Source organism: Leptosomus discolor, chromosome 3 (genome assembly GCF_034619465.1).
Source record: "Leptosomus discolor isolate bLepDis1 chromosome 3, bLepDis1.hap2, whole genome shotgun sequence".
Classification (NCBI taxonomy): domain Eukaryota; kingdom Metazoa; phylum Chordata; class Aves; order Leptosomiformes; family Leptosomidae; genus Leptosomus; species Leptosomus discolor.
Genome location: NC_141393.1, coordinates 61,164,796 through 61,176,646, shown reverse-complemented (window position 1 = coordinate 61,176,646; position 11,851 = coordinate 61,164,796). Strand labels below are relative to the sequence as shown.

The window sequence follows — 11,851 nt, the reverse complement described above, 5'->3', positions numbered from 1 at the left end:
AAAGTTTGTTTTGAAAGTTATCCAAGGTCATAACTAGTTAGGAAGGTTACCAGCTTTCTTAAAGGACTGAAGAGACTACAAAACCCATGCAAGACACTGACCAGTAACCCCTGCTCCTGACCTTGTATGCATATTTTACTTTTTTCCCTCCAGCTAACTACATGTTGACAGGGAAGAGCTCTGTCAACTACAAAACCAAGCAGCCGCAAGAACAAGGGTGGGAGGGATAGGAAATAAAAGTCATACCGTACAGATAATACTAGCAAATCCAGAACCAGGTTGAATAAGGGAGCTCAGGAACCAAGCCTAGAGTCTGAAGTTACTCAATATGCAAAGCATGAGTAGGGTTAGGCAGTACACAACAGCAATCCCAAACATGCATTTTGCAAAACAAGACAAAGCCAGCAGCTAACTGATCCAAAGTGCAAATATACTCACCTTCTCCAAAGCTCAGTTGCTCCATCATTGCAGTAAACAGAAAGCATCAGCTATTCAGAACACAGACACTACAGCTGCCTTCTCCCAATGGTGGGTGCGTTCACAAATTGATTAAAATAACTGAGCAGGTTTCATTTTCACAAGCACTGGTGGGATCCAAATCACCCACTTCAATATATTCACCAACTTAACTACAGGAGTACTGACCTCGAAAAGAAAGAGAGCTTTGATGCCCTCTGCATCCCTGCCTATCAGTGCTGACAGAGCAGACGGGTCTTACTCCAGACCCTTCTGAAGCAAGGAAAGAGGAAGAGGTCAAGTCCTACCCTACACACCATCTTTTTTGAACGCCTTTAAAAAGCTTACAGATTTACCATGTACGCAAGAGATAACTGATGATCATTTACCTGCATATTTGAATATGTCCTCTACAATCCATTCTAATGCAAGCCTTTACAGTAATTCCACGTATTGCAATTAGATCACAGCTTCTGAAATTTGTTCATGACACCACTTACACCATTATGAAAGCACCACTGGGTATATTTTCTCTTATCTTTCCTCTCCCACCAGTCTGTTGTCAACTCTCGAAATTTAAGACAGACAAATACTTAAGCATCAGGCATGTTTATTAGACAATTCAGACAGTCAGTTATTAGATAATTCGAAAAGAAAAGCAGAAGATGTTTTAATTTCCATGTTTTAATACTTCATCATCTCAAGAACCTGGCAATCACAGAAAATAAAAATAGTGTTTACAAAAGTTACAAAAGCTGCACTGCACCTCAAATTACAGAAAACATGATTAGTTGACAAGGAAGCTTTATAAAACGCAGTAACAGATTTTCAGGTGATTATGAAACAGAGTGATATTGCCATGTATATGCATTCACAAAAATCAGCATAGTATCGAAATTAAGGCACTTTGGATACATAGTATTCACTTCCATATAAGAAAACAATTTCAGAGAAACCACAGTAAATCGCTACTGGTAGATAGTGACAGTATGCCCAGTACTGGCCATCGAAGCACCAGGTTTGTGTAAATGAGTGAAGCTCTTGATAAAAAAAAAAGCATTGAAAACTATCTTTTTTACCCCATTTGATAGCAAAGACTCATTCAAGCAAATTTAAAGAGGTCAAGGAAGATTTCCACAATTTAAACTCTGTTAAACACAATTTTTAAAGTTAAACATTTTAAAATAAAAGTCCATGGTGAAAACTGCATGAAGTTCACATTAAGGATTAGTGCATGTAGCTGCTTCAAAGGAAGAAAAAAAAAAAGCATTGACATTCTCCAGTCAGCATTTACCTGTAATTTCATGAGGCATCCACCAACCACAGCAGTATCAAAGGAAATACAGTACAAGAGAATAATTTGTCAAAGAAGCAACCTCTCTTCAAGACTGCACTTTCTAATCCTCCTTTTCATTTTAGATTGTCACATGTTTACTGCTGTATCCCAGTCTGCCACAGCACACTGTTCACTAACAGATCTACAACAGATTCTACAAATTACAATTTCCTAATTTAAAGAAAAATTAATCTCAGCTGGTTTTCACACCACTTGCCTTGAAAGCAAAATTTCATCAGTAACTGAGTAGTTTTGTAGACTTGCAGCCTTCAGTACACAAATTCCAAGGAGTAAAAATACCCAAGAATCTAACCCTGTAAGCACACAAGTATTTTAACAGGAGTTAAACGGAACTGTTAGCAATAACACTAAGCATTTACAGGATCAGGCACTTCAATTGTGCATTATTGTTGCTGTTTTACTTCACTAATTTGAATGAAAACTGTTATCGTATAGGAAAAAAAGCAGTTTCTTAAAAACATCAAAGCAGGACTTATACGTGGAAACTCTAAACAACTTGACTCATAATCAGAGCAAATAATTTCCCCAGTGGCATTTTACAGTAGGGTCCAACAGATTTCACCTGAAGTCAGGAAGATGACGCTGTAAGAGAACTTGCTTATGCACAGCACCTTTACAAGTATATTCCCGCCATGTCTTTGATGAAGCATTAACATCCAGAAAAAACTGTCCTTTAACATTAATTCTTCTTTTACAAGAATGACAGCCCAGATGCACTTCAGTATGAAATACAGCTACTCAGCACTCCTCAGCACTGAGCTGTTCACCTTACACACATCTGAAGTTTAAATTTAAAACACGTAATTAACCTCCCTGAAACCCAATATTCCATTCCTACTTAAGTGATATTACACTGCTTGGACCACAGAATGAGTTCTGCACCCAGCATCAGAGTGCTCACGTAACATTCATTAACCTGTGAACCTTTGCTCAGCACAGCAATCCACGGGACACCATTTTGCAGTACACGAGTATTGAGAGAGATTTGGAGGGCAGCAGCAGTAGTTCTGTACAACTGAGGGGCCAAAAAGCACCGCGTTGGTGAAGCTGCCACATCTTGGAGGGCGGATTCTATCACCTCCAGACACAGCATCCCTCACAGCTATATAGGGTGACAGCACTCAGCTGTGGACTAACACAACTATCAAACATGCATTTGCAATCTAAAGAACTTGCAATAGTGAAACATACCCGATGCAGGAGTTCAGCTTCTTACTCCACAGGGCCGAAATCTCTTGTCCATTTTGGTATGAAAGAATAAAGTAAGGTGTCTTTTCCTTTACCACTCTGCAAATTACTGAAATCTCTTCCAGAGTTAGGGTTGTATCAGAATGCGTTTTTACAAAACTACATATCTCTACAATTTGCAGGATTCAGCAAGTCAAAACAGTAATAAAATTAACTTTTATAAGTGTGCTTATGTTAATGTTTACTAGGATAATGCTATTTAAAAATATAGTGTTTTACTATAACAATCTCTTCTTACAGACAAAAAAATAGTAGCTGAATAAGTATGTTTTAAAAGCAATGAGAACAGAAGGGATAAGAAGTCCTACCCCACAGAACACTCACTTCTTTGCCATTCAGGCATTTCACACATAAGAACAACGAGCTGTACGCTACATTGAGATTGTAAGTGTCCTGAGCGTAGTTCCTTCTTTTGTGAACCTTCAGAAGAGGAGTAATGTCATCTCTAAGCATTAAGAGAGGCATTAAAACATGTTATTCCCAAAATATGTCCACAGTTGTTGAGCAGGGACAATGCCTGAGTATCTTCGGAGGGGAATTATTTTTTAAATGAACACCATAAGTGGAAGGAAGGATTTTCAACCAGGGTTGTTTTCTTTTTATTTCATTAGGTAGCAAAAGAGTTGGCATAACCTACATCTGGTTTTACGTTACCAAGAAAAACCACTAACATTACAATTACTGAAGTGCAAGGCAAGCACTCATACATCCCTCATCAAATAAGACAGACTGGCCAAGTTGAACAACACTTTGTATTGGCCTGGTTTGATTACATGGTTAAAACCAGCCAACAGGCACGCTGACCAATGTCACATGTATCGACGATACTACTGTGATTAGAACGAAAGTTAATGCACATATAGTGAAAAAATGAGTAAAACAGCTTGTGTTTTGTAAACTTACTCGGGGACAAATTTGCAATTTGCTGGCGATTCCAGCGTTTACCAAATACGTCAAGACAGCTGTCACAAGAGCCTTTGCCCTTTGGCTGAAAGGAGTCTTAAAAAAGCACGTTATGATCTGACAATGTAATGCTACATGCATAGGCACATACAGACATCTCAGCGTGCACACACACACGTGTTATAATATAGGCACATATACACACACAGAGTATACATATGGTGATACATGCTGCAAAATATTACCAGTATCAGAGCGGTGTCCTACCACTGTTCCCAGCTAAAGTCATCTCCTCTACCAAACACAAGAAAAAAGCCTAAAATAGTAAGGAAAATGACTGCATTGCCAGCCAGCACCAGACCACAGGCTCCCCATTTGATCTGAAATGCAAGGAAATGAAACAATCAAAGCAGTTCTTAAAAGACAGGTCGAGGTCAGTTATTTATACGCATTAGATAAAGTAAACGAAATACTACAGACAGGTGCTAAAAGCATAAAGAAAAAAAGACAAACAATAAATAGTTCAATTTATGTGACCATTCAATTAGCAACCACTCGTATCTTTAATACAAGACTTCAACAAACAGGCTAATTACACTATGGTTTAGAACAAAATAATCACCTTGCCATACAAGTCACTAAAACATACCTAAAGTCATAGAAAAAAATCTGGTGAAACTAGTGCTCTCCTTTAATCGCTATGCAACAAAACAGAAGATAGCCTTTCAAATAAATGCCAGTAAGAAGCATGGAAAACAGTACATGCTTTTAAAGCTTTCTTTAACGATCTGCCCGGCTAAGTTGACTCAAACAAGCAACAAGCGCTCTTAAAAGACACAGCTATGAATTAGAGTTCCCCCTCGTGGTTACTTCTGGGTCTGCCTACCGTCAGATCCCCAACTTAAAACCAAAAATGCATCGTCAGGGAAATTGTGTATTATAAATAAACTAGAAATAAGCACACAAGTTTTAAGCAAAACTGAAAGACTGAAAGGGGAGAAACAACGCAACACAAAAACGTCACTGGCTAGTTTGGGAGACAGGACGAAAGAGGTCTTTGCTTTGCAAACCAATGCAACAAAAATCTCACCACTGAAGAGCAGTTCAGAAAGCAAAGAGAAAAGAAGTTAGCAGAACTTCCTCAGACTTTGAGGGGACAAAGCATGACTTTGGGAAGTGCTTTGAAAACCAGAAGGGCAGCTCTAGAAGTTTGGCCTTTTATCTTTTAACTGATAATACACTCCAGTCACCAAATTTTCAGCATCCTAAATGGAGAATATAGACATTCCGAGATAAAAATAAGGAAGGTGGCGCAAGAAGCGATGCAAAAGTTGACGAGACAGAGAGGCATGAGATGTAGAAGGCGATAATATCTTGTATTGGACCAAAACAAATCAGGGAAAGAACCCAGCTAAAAACTTTTCAGTCATGCAAGTCCTTTGTTCAGGTCAAAAAGCAGCATTGACAAACAAAATTTCAGCAGAGTGATTATTTTAATCAGAAACATTACAACGATGAAATTAAAGACAGGGTTTATGAACAGCAGCAGCGCATTTAAAGACTACACTCAGTAACCGATGCCCTACAATAAAAACGAGCAAGCAGAACTTACCGCTTCAACCCGGGCAAGGATTATAGGAAATCCAAAGGCAGAAACAACAATTCCCGTTGTGAAGAAATATGCCAACTCCCTGCAGGCACTGCTGGCTGCATCACTGTCATCACTTACTCTTTTTGCAATGAAGTGGGGAATGGGGCAGATGAAGTAAAATATTAAGACAAACAGAGGCCAGTATACACTGGGGAGGGGGGAAAAAGGAAATACATAATCAGTTTAGATGGATGCTTCAATAAAATGTATCTTCTGCTTAGAAAAAAATGCAATAGCTGTAATCCTACTTTTGGGTTTGAAATCCGTATTACGTGATTTAAGTACAAGCTTTCACCCAAAGAGGCAACCCCACCTCGTTTTCCCTGCACAAGCACCCAGCACGGCCTCGTGTAGAACAGGGTCCACGCTCTCACAGGACCAAGCAGTTAACTGGTTTTACATTTGAATCGGCATGGTGATTCGACTCACCCCACCAAACCCCACAGTCACTACACAGGGAGCTGGAAACGTACACAGGCAGGACGGGAACCAAGAGCTTTCCCAAATTAGAGGGAGCCTGGAGTAGAAACAAGGCACACCCTTGTGCTCTCATCTCTGTGTGCACACTCCCATCAGCTTCACCTGGATTTTTAAGCATAGCAGACATCCCAACTGGAGCCCTGTGGCAAGGAGGGTTGTTTAAAGAAACAGGGAAGCAAGGGAAAGAACTGTGCAAGGTTAAAACTGACTGCTTAGCAAGATGACACCGCTTTTCCTGAGAAAGTAGATTAGTTTCAGTCACTTTTTTTTTAATGGAAACGCAAGTCCTGGCTAAGGAGGTGGTATTCAACCACAACAAACGACCGCACGTCAAAAGCCAGAAAGCAGGCGGCTCTTTGGAGGACCACTAGAGCCAAAGAGCTCAATTAAAGGAGATTAACACCTCAATTAACAGCTAGAGAGAAGAGGGAAGTTTTGGAAGGGAAGCCGGCCCGCTCACCCGTAGTACTCCAGGGCGCAGCCCAGCATGAGGAACGTCAGCCCGATGGCTCCGCTGAAGGACAGCGCTACGAGAGCTGCAACGGCACAAGGCAGGCGGTGAGGCGGGAGACTCCCTCCTTATCCCCCCCATCCCCGGTTATGGGTTATCCCTCCCCGCGACGCCCGCTGAGGAAGTGCAAGCGCCCACACGATCGCTCCGCTCCCTCACAGGGTGACGGCCCCGGCCCCCCGCCCCGCGGGCAGGCAGCGGCTCGGAGCTGCTGAACGGGAGCTCCGAGCCGCTGCCCGCCCGCGGTGGGACCGGGCAGCTCTCGGTACCTTTCACGCCCGCCATGTTCAGGGCTCTGAGGGAGGCCGAGCTGAGGTGGCGACGAGCGACTTCCGCCTACCGGGCACTTACCCCGCCCCCTCCTGCACAACGTGAGCGGCCGCCTTAAAGGGCCAGCGTCACCTGTGAAGTGCGGCGCTGCCTCCGGTCAGGCCTTGGGGCGGATAGACGCACAGACATACGTGTATATTTTTATATAGGGTGTATATGTGTGTAAATACATGTATACATGTGTGCGCGAGCACGATTTAAACGCATAAATACGGCGTTAGAAAGCCCCCGCCCATCACTCATTACCATTTTGCAGGCAAGTTCTGAAAACCCCTGTTTTCACCCAAAAAAAAGAGGCCCAGGCATCTGCTTGTCTCATACAGTGCCTTCTCATGAACTACATCATCCACCCATCTGCTAATCTGCACTGAGAAGGGCACATCTTTTCTTAGAGCAGTATTTTTCAAGCTCTAGATTTTTTTGAGATGCCATTTTTGAGCTAACAACAGCCCTTTTGAGTGAGATTTTGCTCAGCCCTCTGGATACACCCCCCGCCCCCCTAGGGAGGTTTTTGTTAGGTATCTCCCATCTCTGTCTCTCAGCTCATCTTCTTGTTTCATATCTTCTCCAATACAGATTTTTTCCCAATTTCATTACTAATTTTAAATAATTTAGAGCCTCAAGTTACGCCAGGGGAGGTTTAGTTTAGACATTAGGAAAAATTTGTTTACTAGCACTTGCAGAGTCATCAAGCACTGGAACAGGCTGCCCAGGGAGTGGTGGAGTCACCACCCCGGGAAGTGTTCAAGAACTGTGTGGATGTGGCAATTCAGGACATAGTTTAGTGTGCACGGTGGTGTTAGGTTGACGGTTGGACTTGATGATCTTAGAGGTCTTTTCCAACCTAATGATTCTATGATCCTAAACAGGCTGCCCAATTAAAACAGCAGGCTTAAGTAGCTAAATGCTTTGAGTGAAAATTTGTTAGGTGCTACATTTGCGGACTTGTTTGGCTGTGGGTCTCTCAAGCGTAGTAGCATGAGAATAGCAAGTGACAAGTTGTTTCCAAATGTCTTCATTTGGGAAACCCACCTGGAATGCCAACCTGTGTGCTATCGCACAGCATCAGTGACCACTGTAAAAAGAAAATACCTGTATCAGGGGAGTAGATGTGTGATTTTAACATTGTGGTCTCGTCAAAGTTCATGAGCAGCAACTGAACTCAGCCTTTCTGGGCTTATTTTGAGACAGAAAATGATGTAGAGACCTTTTTACTGTACCCTCCCACTGTTGTAAGAGCAGAACAGATCCTTTGGCTGTCCTCAAAAGCAAAAGCCCTAGGAGTTTCAATACAAGCTTACATCTTGGTATAACTGCTGCTAAGGTAAATGGCTTTGGACCTACCATAAATATACAAACATGCACTTGACTTGTCTGAAAAATCAAAACACAGAAGCAAGTTACAGTCTTCTGTTTCAGCTGGGTTGAAGGGTTTTTCTCTTAAGCACAAAAGGCTACATCTTTGCCCATTGCAAATTTTCTCTACATTAAATCCTCACTGTTCTTACCGTCTGCTTGCAGTAACAAGAGCTGGCTTCTTCAGGTAGCTTGTTTGCTTTTGAGGAAATATAAGCCCTAGGGAAAAAAAAAAATATTTGCCTCTAGAGCAAGTAATTTGTGACTACCTTTATGTGTACCACAGAGGTCCCACACAACTGTGCTAGAGCAACAGACAGAGGTGTTAGTCACACACATAAGATGCTGTAAACAAAAGAAGTTTCCATTTACCACACATGGATTTGTTGCTGCTTATCCAACAGTTGCAGAGAAGTTACCCTGAACTGTGTTTAAAGCAAGAAGGAAGAGGGTTTCTTTCCCCACAAGCACAAAACATACCTGAATATGTTAATTTGATCTTTTTAATGTATATACAAATGTTTTAGACCAGTCACAATTTCATTGAGTATATACTGTATTTACAAAAATTACAATAATTTAGTCAAACAGTAAACCTGAACATTGATAACTTCTGTCACTACCAGATATGACAAGAATTTTTTTTTTTAGTTCACTATTTTGATATACATATGTCCTAATACTTTCATGCATCCATAAAAACATCAGGGATGGAAGTAATCAAAGCTTAAGTGGGGTAGGGTTTCTTTTGGTAGATAAAGTTTAATGATGGATTTGTATTTTGTGAACATAGGAGTATCCAGAGTTATGTGCCATGACAAACTCGATACAAAGCTAATGTAGTTTTTTCATCATTAAAAAAAATACGTTGTAGTCATGAGATCCTTTTTATTATATAGGCATAGGTCACAATATCTACAAATGTGAATGAGAAACAATAAACCAACAAATCACAGGAACATGATTCACATTCCAGTTATCTCTTTATATAAGACAAGCACATACTGGATCAAAACATTAATAAATAACATCCAGTTTGTTACTATTATCTTAAGGTCTTTTATATAAAAGGAGATCTATGTGTTGGTTTCACATTTTCAGTTAATGGTAGTAAATAATGGACCAATACAACAAAAGGATGACTTTTATACAGAAAGCAAGGTACTTTGACATACTGTCTTTGCAGTAAAACTTTTGCCACTTGAAACTGTAAGTGCAAAAACAAGTGGATTGTCTTTAAAAACCACCAGCTTTAAAGACTCACATCGGTTGACAACCTGTTCCTTAAGCAGTAAATACAAATTATTTCCTGCCCAACTTCTGAAGATACCTGCCCTTACAAAGCTCAGATACAGATACAACGTGTTGGTAACTAAACTTCTAGCTTGAGTTGTTCTACAAAAGGAGAATGGCAGAATTTGGGGTGAAGAGTGTAACTCACTTTTTAACTAGGAAAGATGCTTCAGCTTTAGCATCAGAGCTATTTCCTTGTGATATTATTGCTTTGGTCCAATATAAACTTTTAAGATAATCAATTTGCACTGTATTTACCTCAAAAATCAGGCCTGGTCCACAGATGTCTACATGACAGCTTGTACACCATGATCTGAAAAGTGAAGTGCAACAGGTTGCGTTCTGCCAAGAGCCTTTGCCAAGTGCTCCGGAGCTGATAAAGGCATAGAGGTGATAGAAGTGGGCTGGAAAAAATCTTCTGAATCCTCAGGAAAGGAAGTGTTACCTATAGCCTGGGAAGTTTCTAAAACTTTGCAGCAGAGCTTTAGTCTGTTGCTATTTCTTTTGTTTGATGGTTTCAAGCTATTGATGAGAACTTAATGGGAAATGCAGCACATGCTTATTCCTCACTTTTACAAAAATGGATTCACCCTTCCCCTCAATTCCCTGTTCCTCCAGAACTGCTGTTTGACAAACCAACAAGGTGCTGTTTAACATCAATTACTTGTTGCTTGCTTTAAAAGACACTTGCTCCATAATGCTGAGGAATTTTGTCTGCGCATTTCACTGCTGGACTGTGAGGTGAAGTACAGGATTAATGCGTAAAGCAGCAGTCAGCTGCCACACTGATCTAACCCAGGATTCAGCTGTGTCTCTATTCAGGCATACGATACTATATGAGCAATTAAGCAGCAAACGGTGACTGTTAAAAGTGTGCCTAAACCACATCTGCGCACTTAAGTTTGATAAAGTTTGATCCAAACCTAGGAAAAACGTACATCGACATTTGGGCTTCACCACCAGTTATTGAACTCAACTGAAGTCTTGCCATATCACATATCACAGAAAAAGTGGGAAACTCACCCGCTACTATGTGTCGGAGATAGAACAATTCCACCTTTTCCCAGAATGCGTTCTCCCTCGCCCCACTCGAATCCAAAGAAAAATACAAAAGTTTCAAGAAACTGTAACCCCATGGCTCTCATATGGCAAGCCAGGTGGCTAGAGTTCCTCTGAGCTCAGGATTCTTAATACAAGTATAAGGAAACCTTTCTCCTGTTCTTCATGATAAGTATTAGGCTCTTCATTTTCTGAATCTTCTGAATTTCCAGCCAGAGTTTGGTTGATCTGTGACGTTTGTGACAAGAGACTATATAAGCACTAGCACAGGTCTGTAGTGGAGACTGAGAAAGTACCTAATACAAGGGTTTTTGTCCTTGGTTTTCAAATTCTGACCAGGCATCGTTTAGTTCCATAAATATCATCTTTGCATATTGTTCATATGGCTGCCCAGTAGCCTGGAATAAAAACAGAAAGAGGAATATCACACACCTACCAAATCAGACTACAAAAAGTTGACATTTGAGCAGCTAGATTCTCACACAGTTGTTCACTTTCTTTGACAAGAGTAAGCTACTGTTGAGGGCTGCTTACCTTGTTTACAGCTGAAGAATTTCTTGGCTCTTCAGCTCCTCAGAGCTGACAACCCCCGAAGTTTGATAAAGCACTGCAGGCCCAAGGGGAAAAGAATTTACCTTAGGCTTTGCAAGAGGCATTTTACCTGCACTGAAGGGAAAGAGCTGCCACCTGACAGTTCCTTGATAAAAGCAGTATTCCTGCAAGCCTCTGGGCAGCCCACATCTTCTCAAGTCTTGCCCACTGCCCTGAAACTCTCAAGGCCTCTATTTCCTTAAAAGTGGAGGTGGCCTCATCACCACCATAGGGTTTCCCAGATGGCATCATTGCGCTCTGGTTGGCAAGCGTAAGCAGCAACACCACAAGCCATGAGTTGGATAATCAGATAGCCTGATTCTTCCATTTTAGAAGTCTGATTTTAAGACCCCTGTCCTTTCATACGCCTTTATCACACCCTCATCTCCTTTAGCAGACATGCTATTCTGGACTGTTGTTCACCACCAAGTATGGCTTAGAGTCAAAGTGAGGGTGACGAAAGCTGAAGATCTGAATCTCTGTTGCTTGGAGCAGCATGTACCAAGCACAGTCTTGGGGCTGGGAGCGGTTAGAGTTCAGAAACTGGCAAAAATCTTGAGCTACTACATTCTACAAAGCTGTTTGCACCAACAAATTAAGCAATTACATTCAACAT

The 11,851-nt window shown here is 41.2% G+C and overlaps 2 protein-coding genes across 4 annotated transcripts in view; both read right to left on the bottom strand.

Annotated features, from left to right (window-relative positions):
• Nucleotides 1-1,049: 1,049 nt before the first annotated feature.
• Nucleotides 1,050-6,921, bottom strand: LEPROT (leptin receptor overlapping transcript). Its single transcript, XM_009948704.2, has 4 exons — nt 6,876-6,921; nt 6,556-6,631; nt 5,577-5,763; nt 1,050-4,344 (listed from the first exon to the last, which is right to left on the bottom strand). Exons 1-4 carry the CDS (start codon nt 6,889-6,891, stop codon nt 4,228-4,230), a joined length of 396 nt encoding a protein of 131 aa, XP_009947006.1. The 5' UTR covers nt 6,892-6,921; the 3' UTR covers nt 1,050-4,227.
• A 4,019-nt stretch (nt 6,922-10,940) lies between these two features.
• DNAJC6 (DnaJ heat shock protein family (Hsp40) member C6) overlaps nt 10,941-11,851 on the bottom strand; it is a 39,703-nt gene continuing 38,792 nt past the window's right edge. For all 3 annotated transcript variants that reach the window (XM_086462596.1, XM_086462594.1, XM_086462595.1), the window contains one exon: nt 10,941-11,042. In XM_086462596.1, the coding sequence (XP_086318722.1) occupies nt 10,941-11,042 (102 nt within the window). The remainder of the gene's footprint in view (nt 11,043-11,851) is intronic.

Bases quoted from the DNA above. Each gene is read 5' to 3' on its own strand.
- LEPROT (XM_009948704.2), bottom strand. The intron at 5,764-6,555 runs GTGAGCGGGCCG...CCCCCTCCCCAG, and splicing joins TGCGCCCTGGAGTACTACGG to TGTATACTGGCCTCTGTTTG. The intron at 4,345-5,576 runs GTAAGTTCTGCT...CTTGCATTTCAG, and splicing joins TCCTTGCCCGGGTTGAAGCG to ATCAAATGGGGAGCCTGTGG.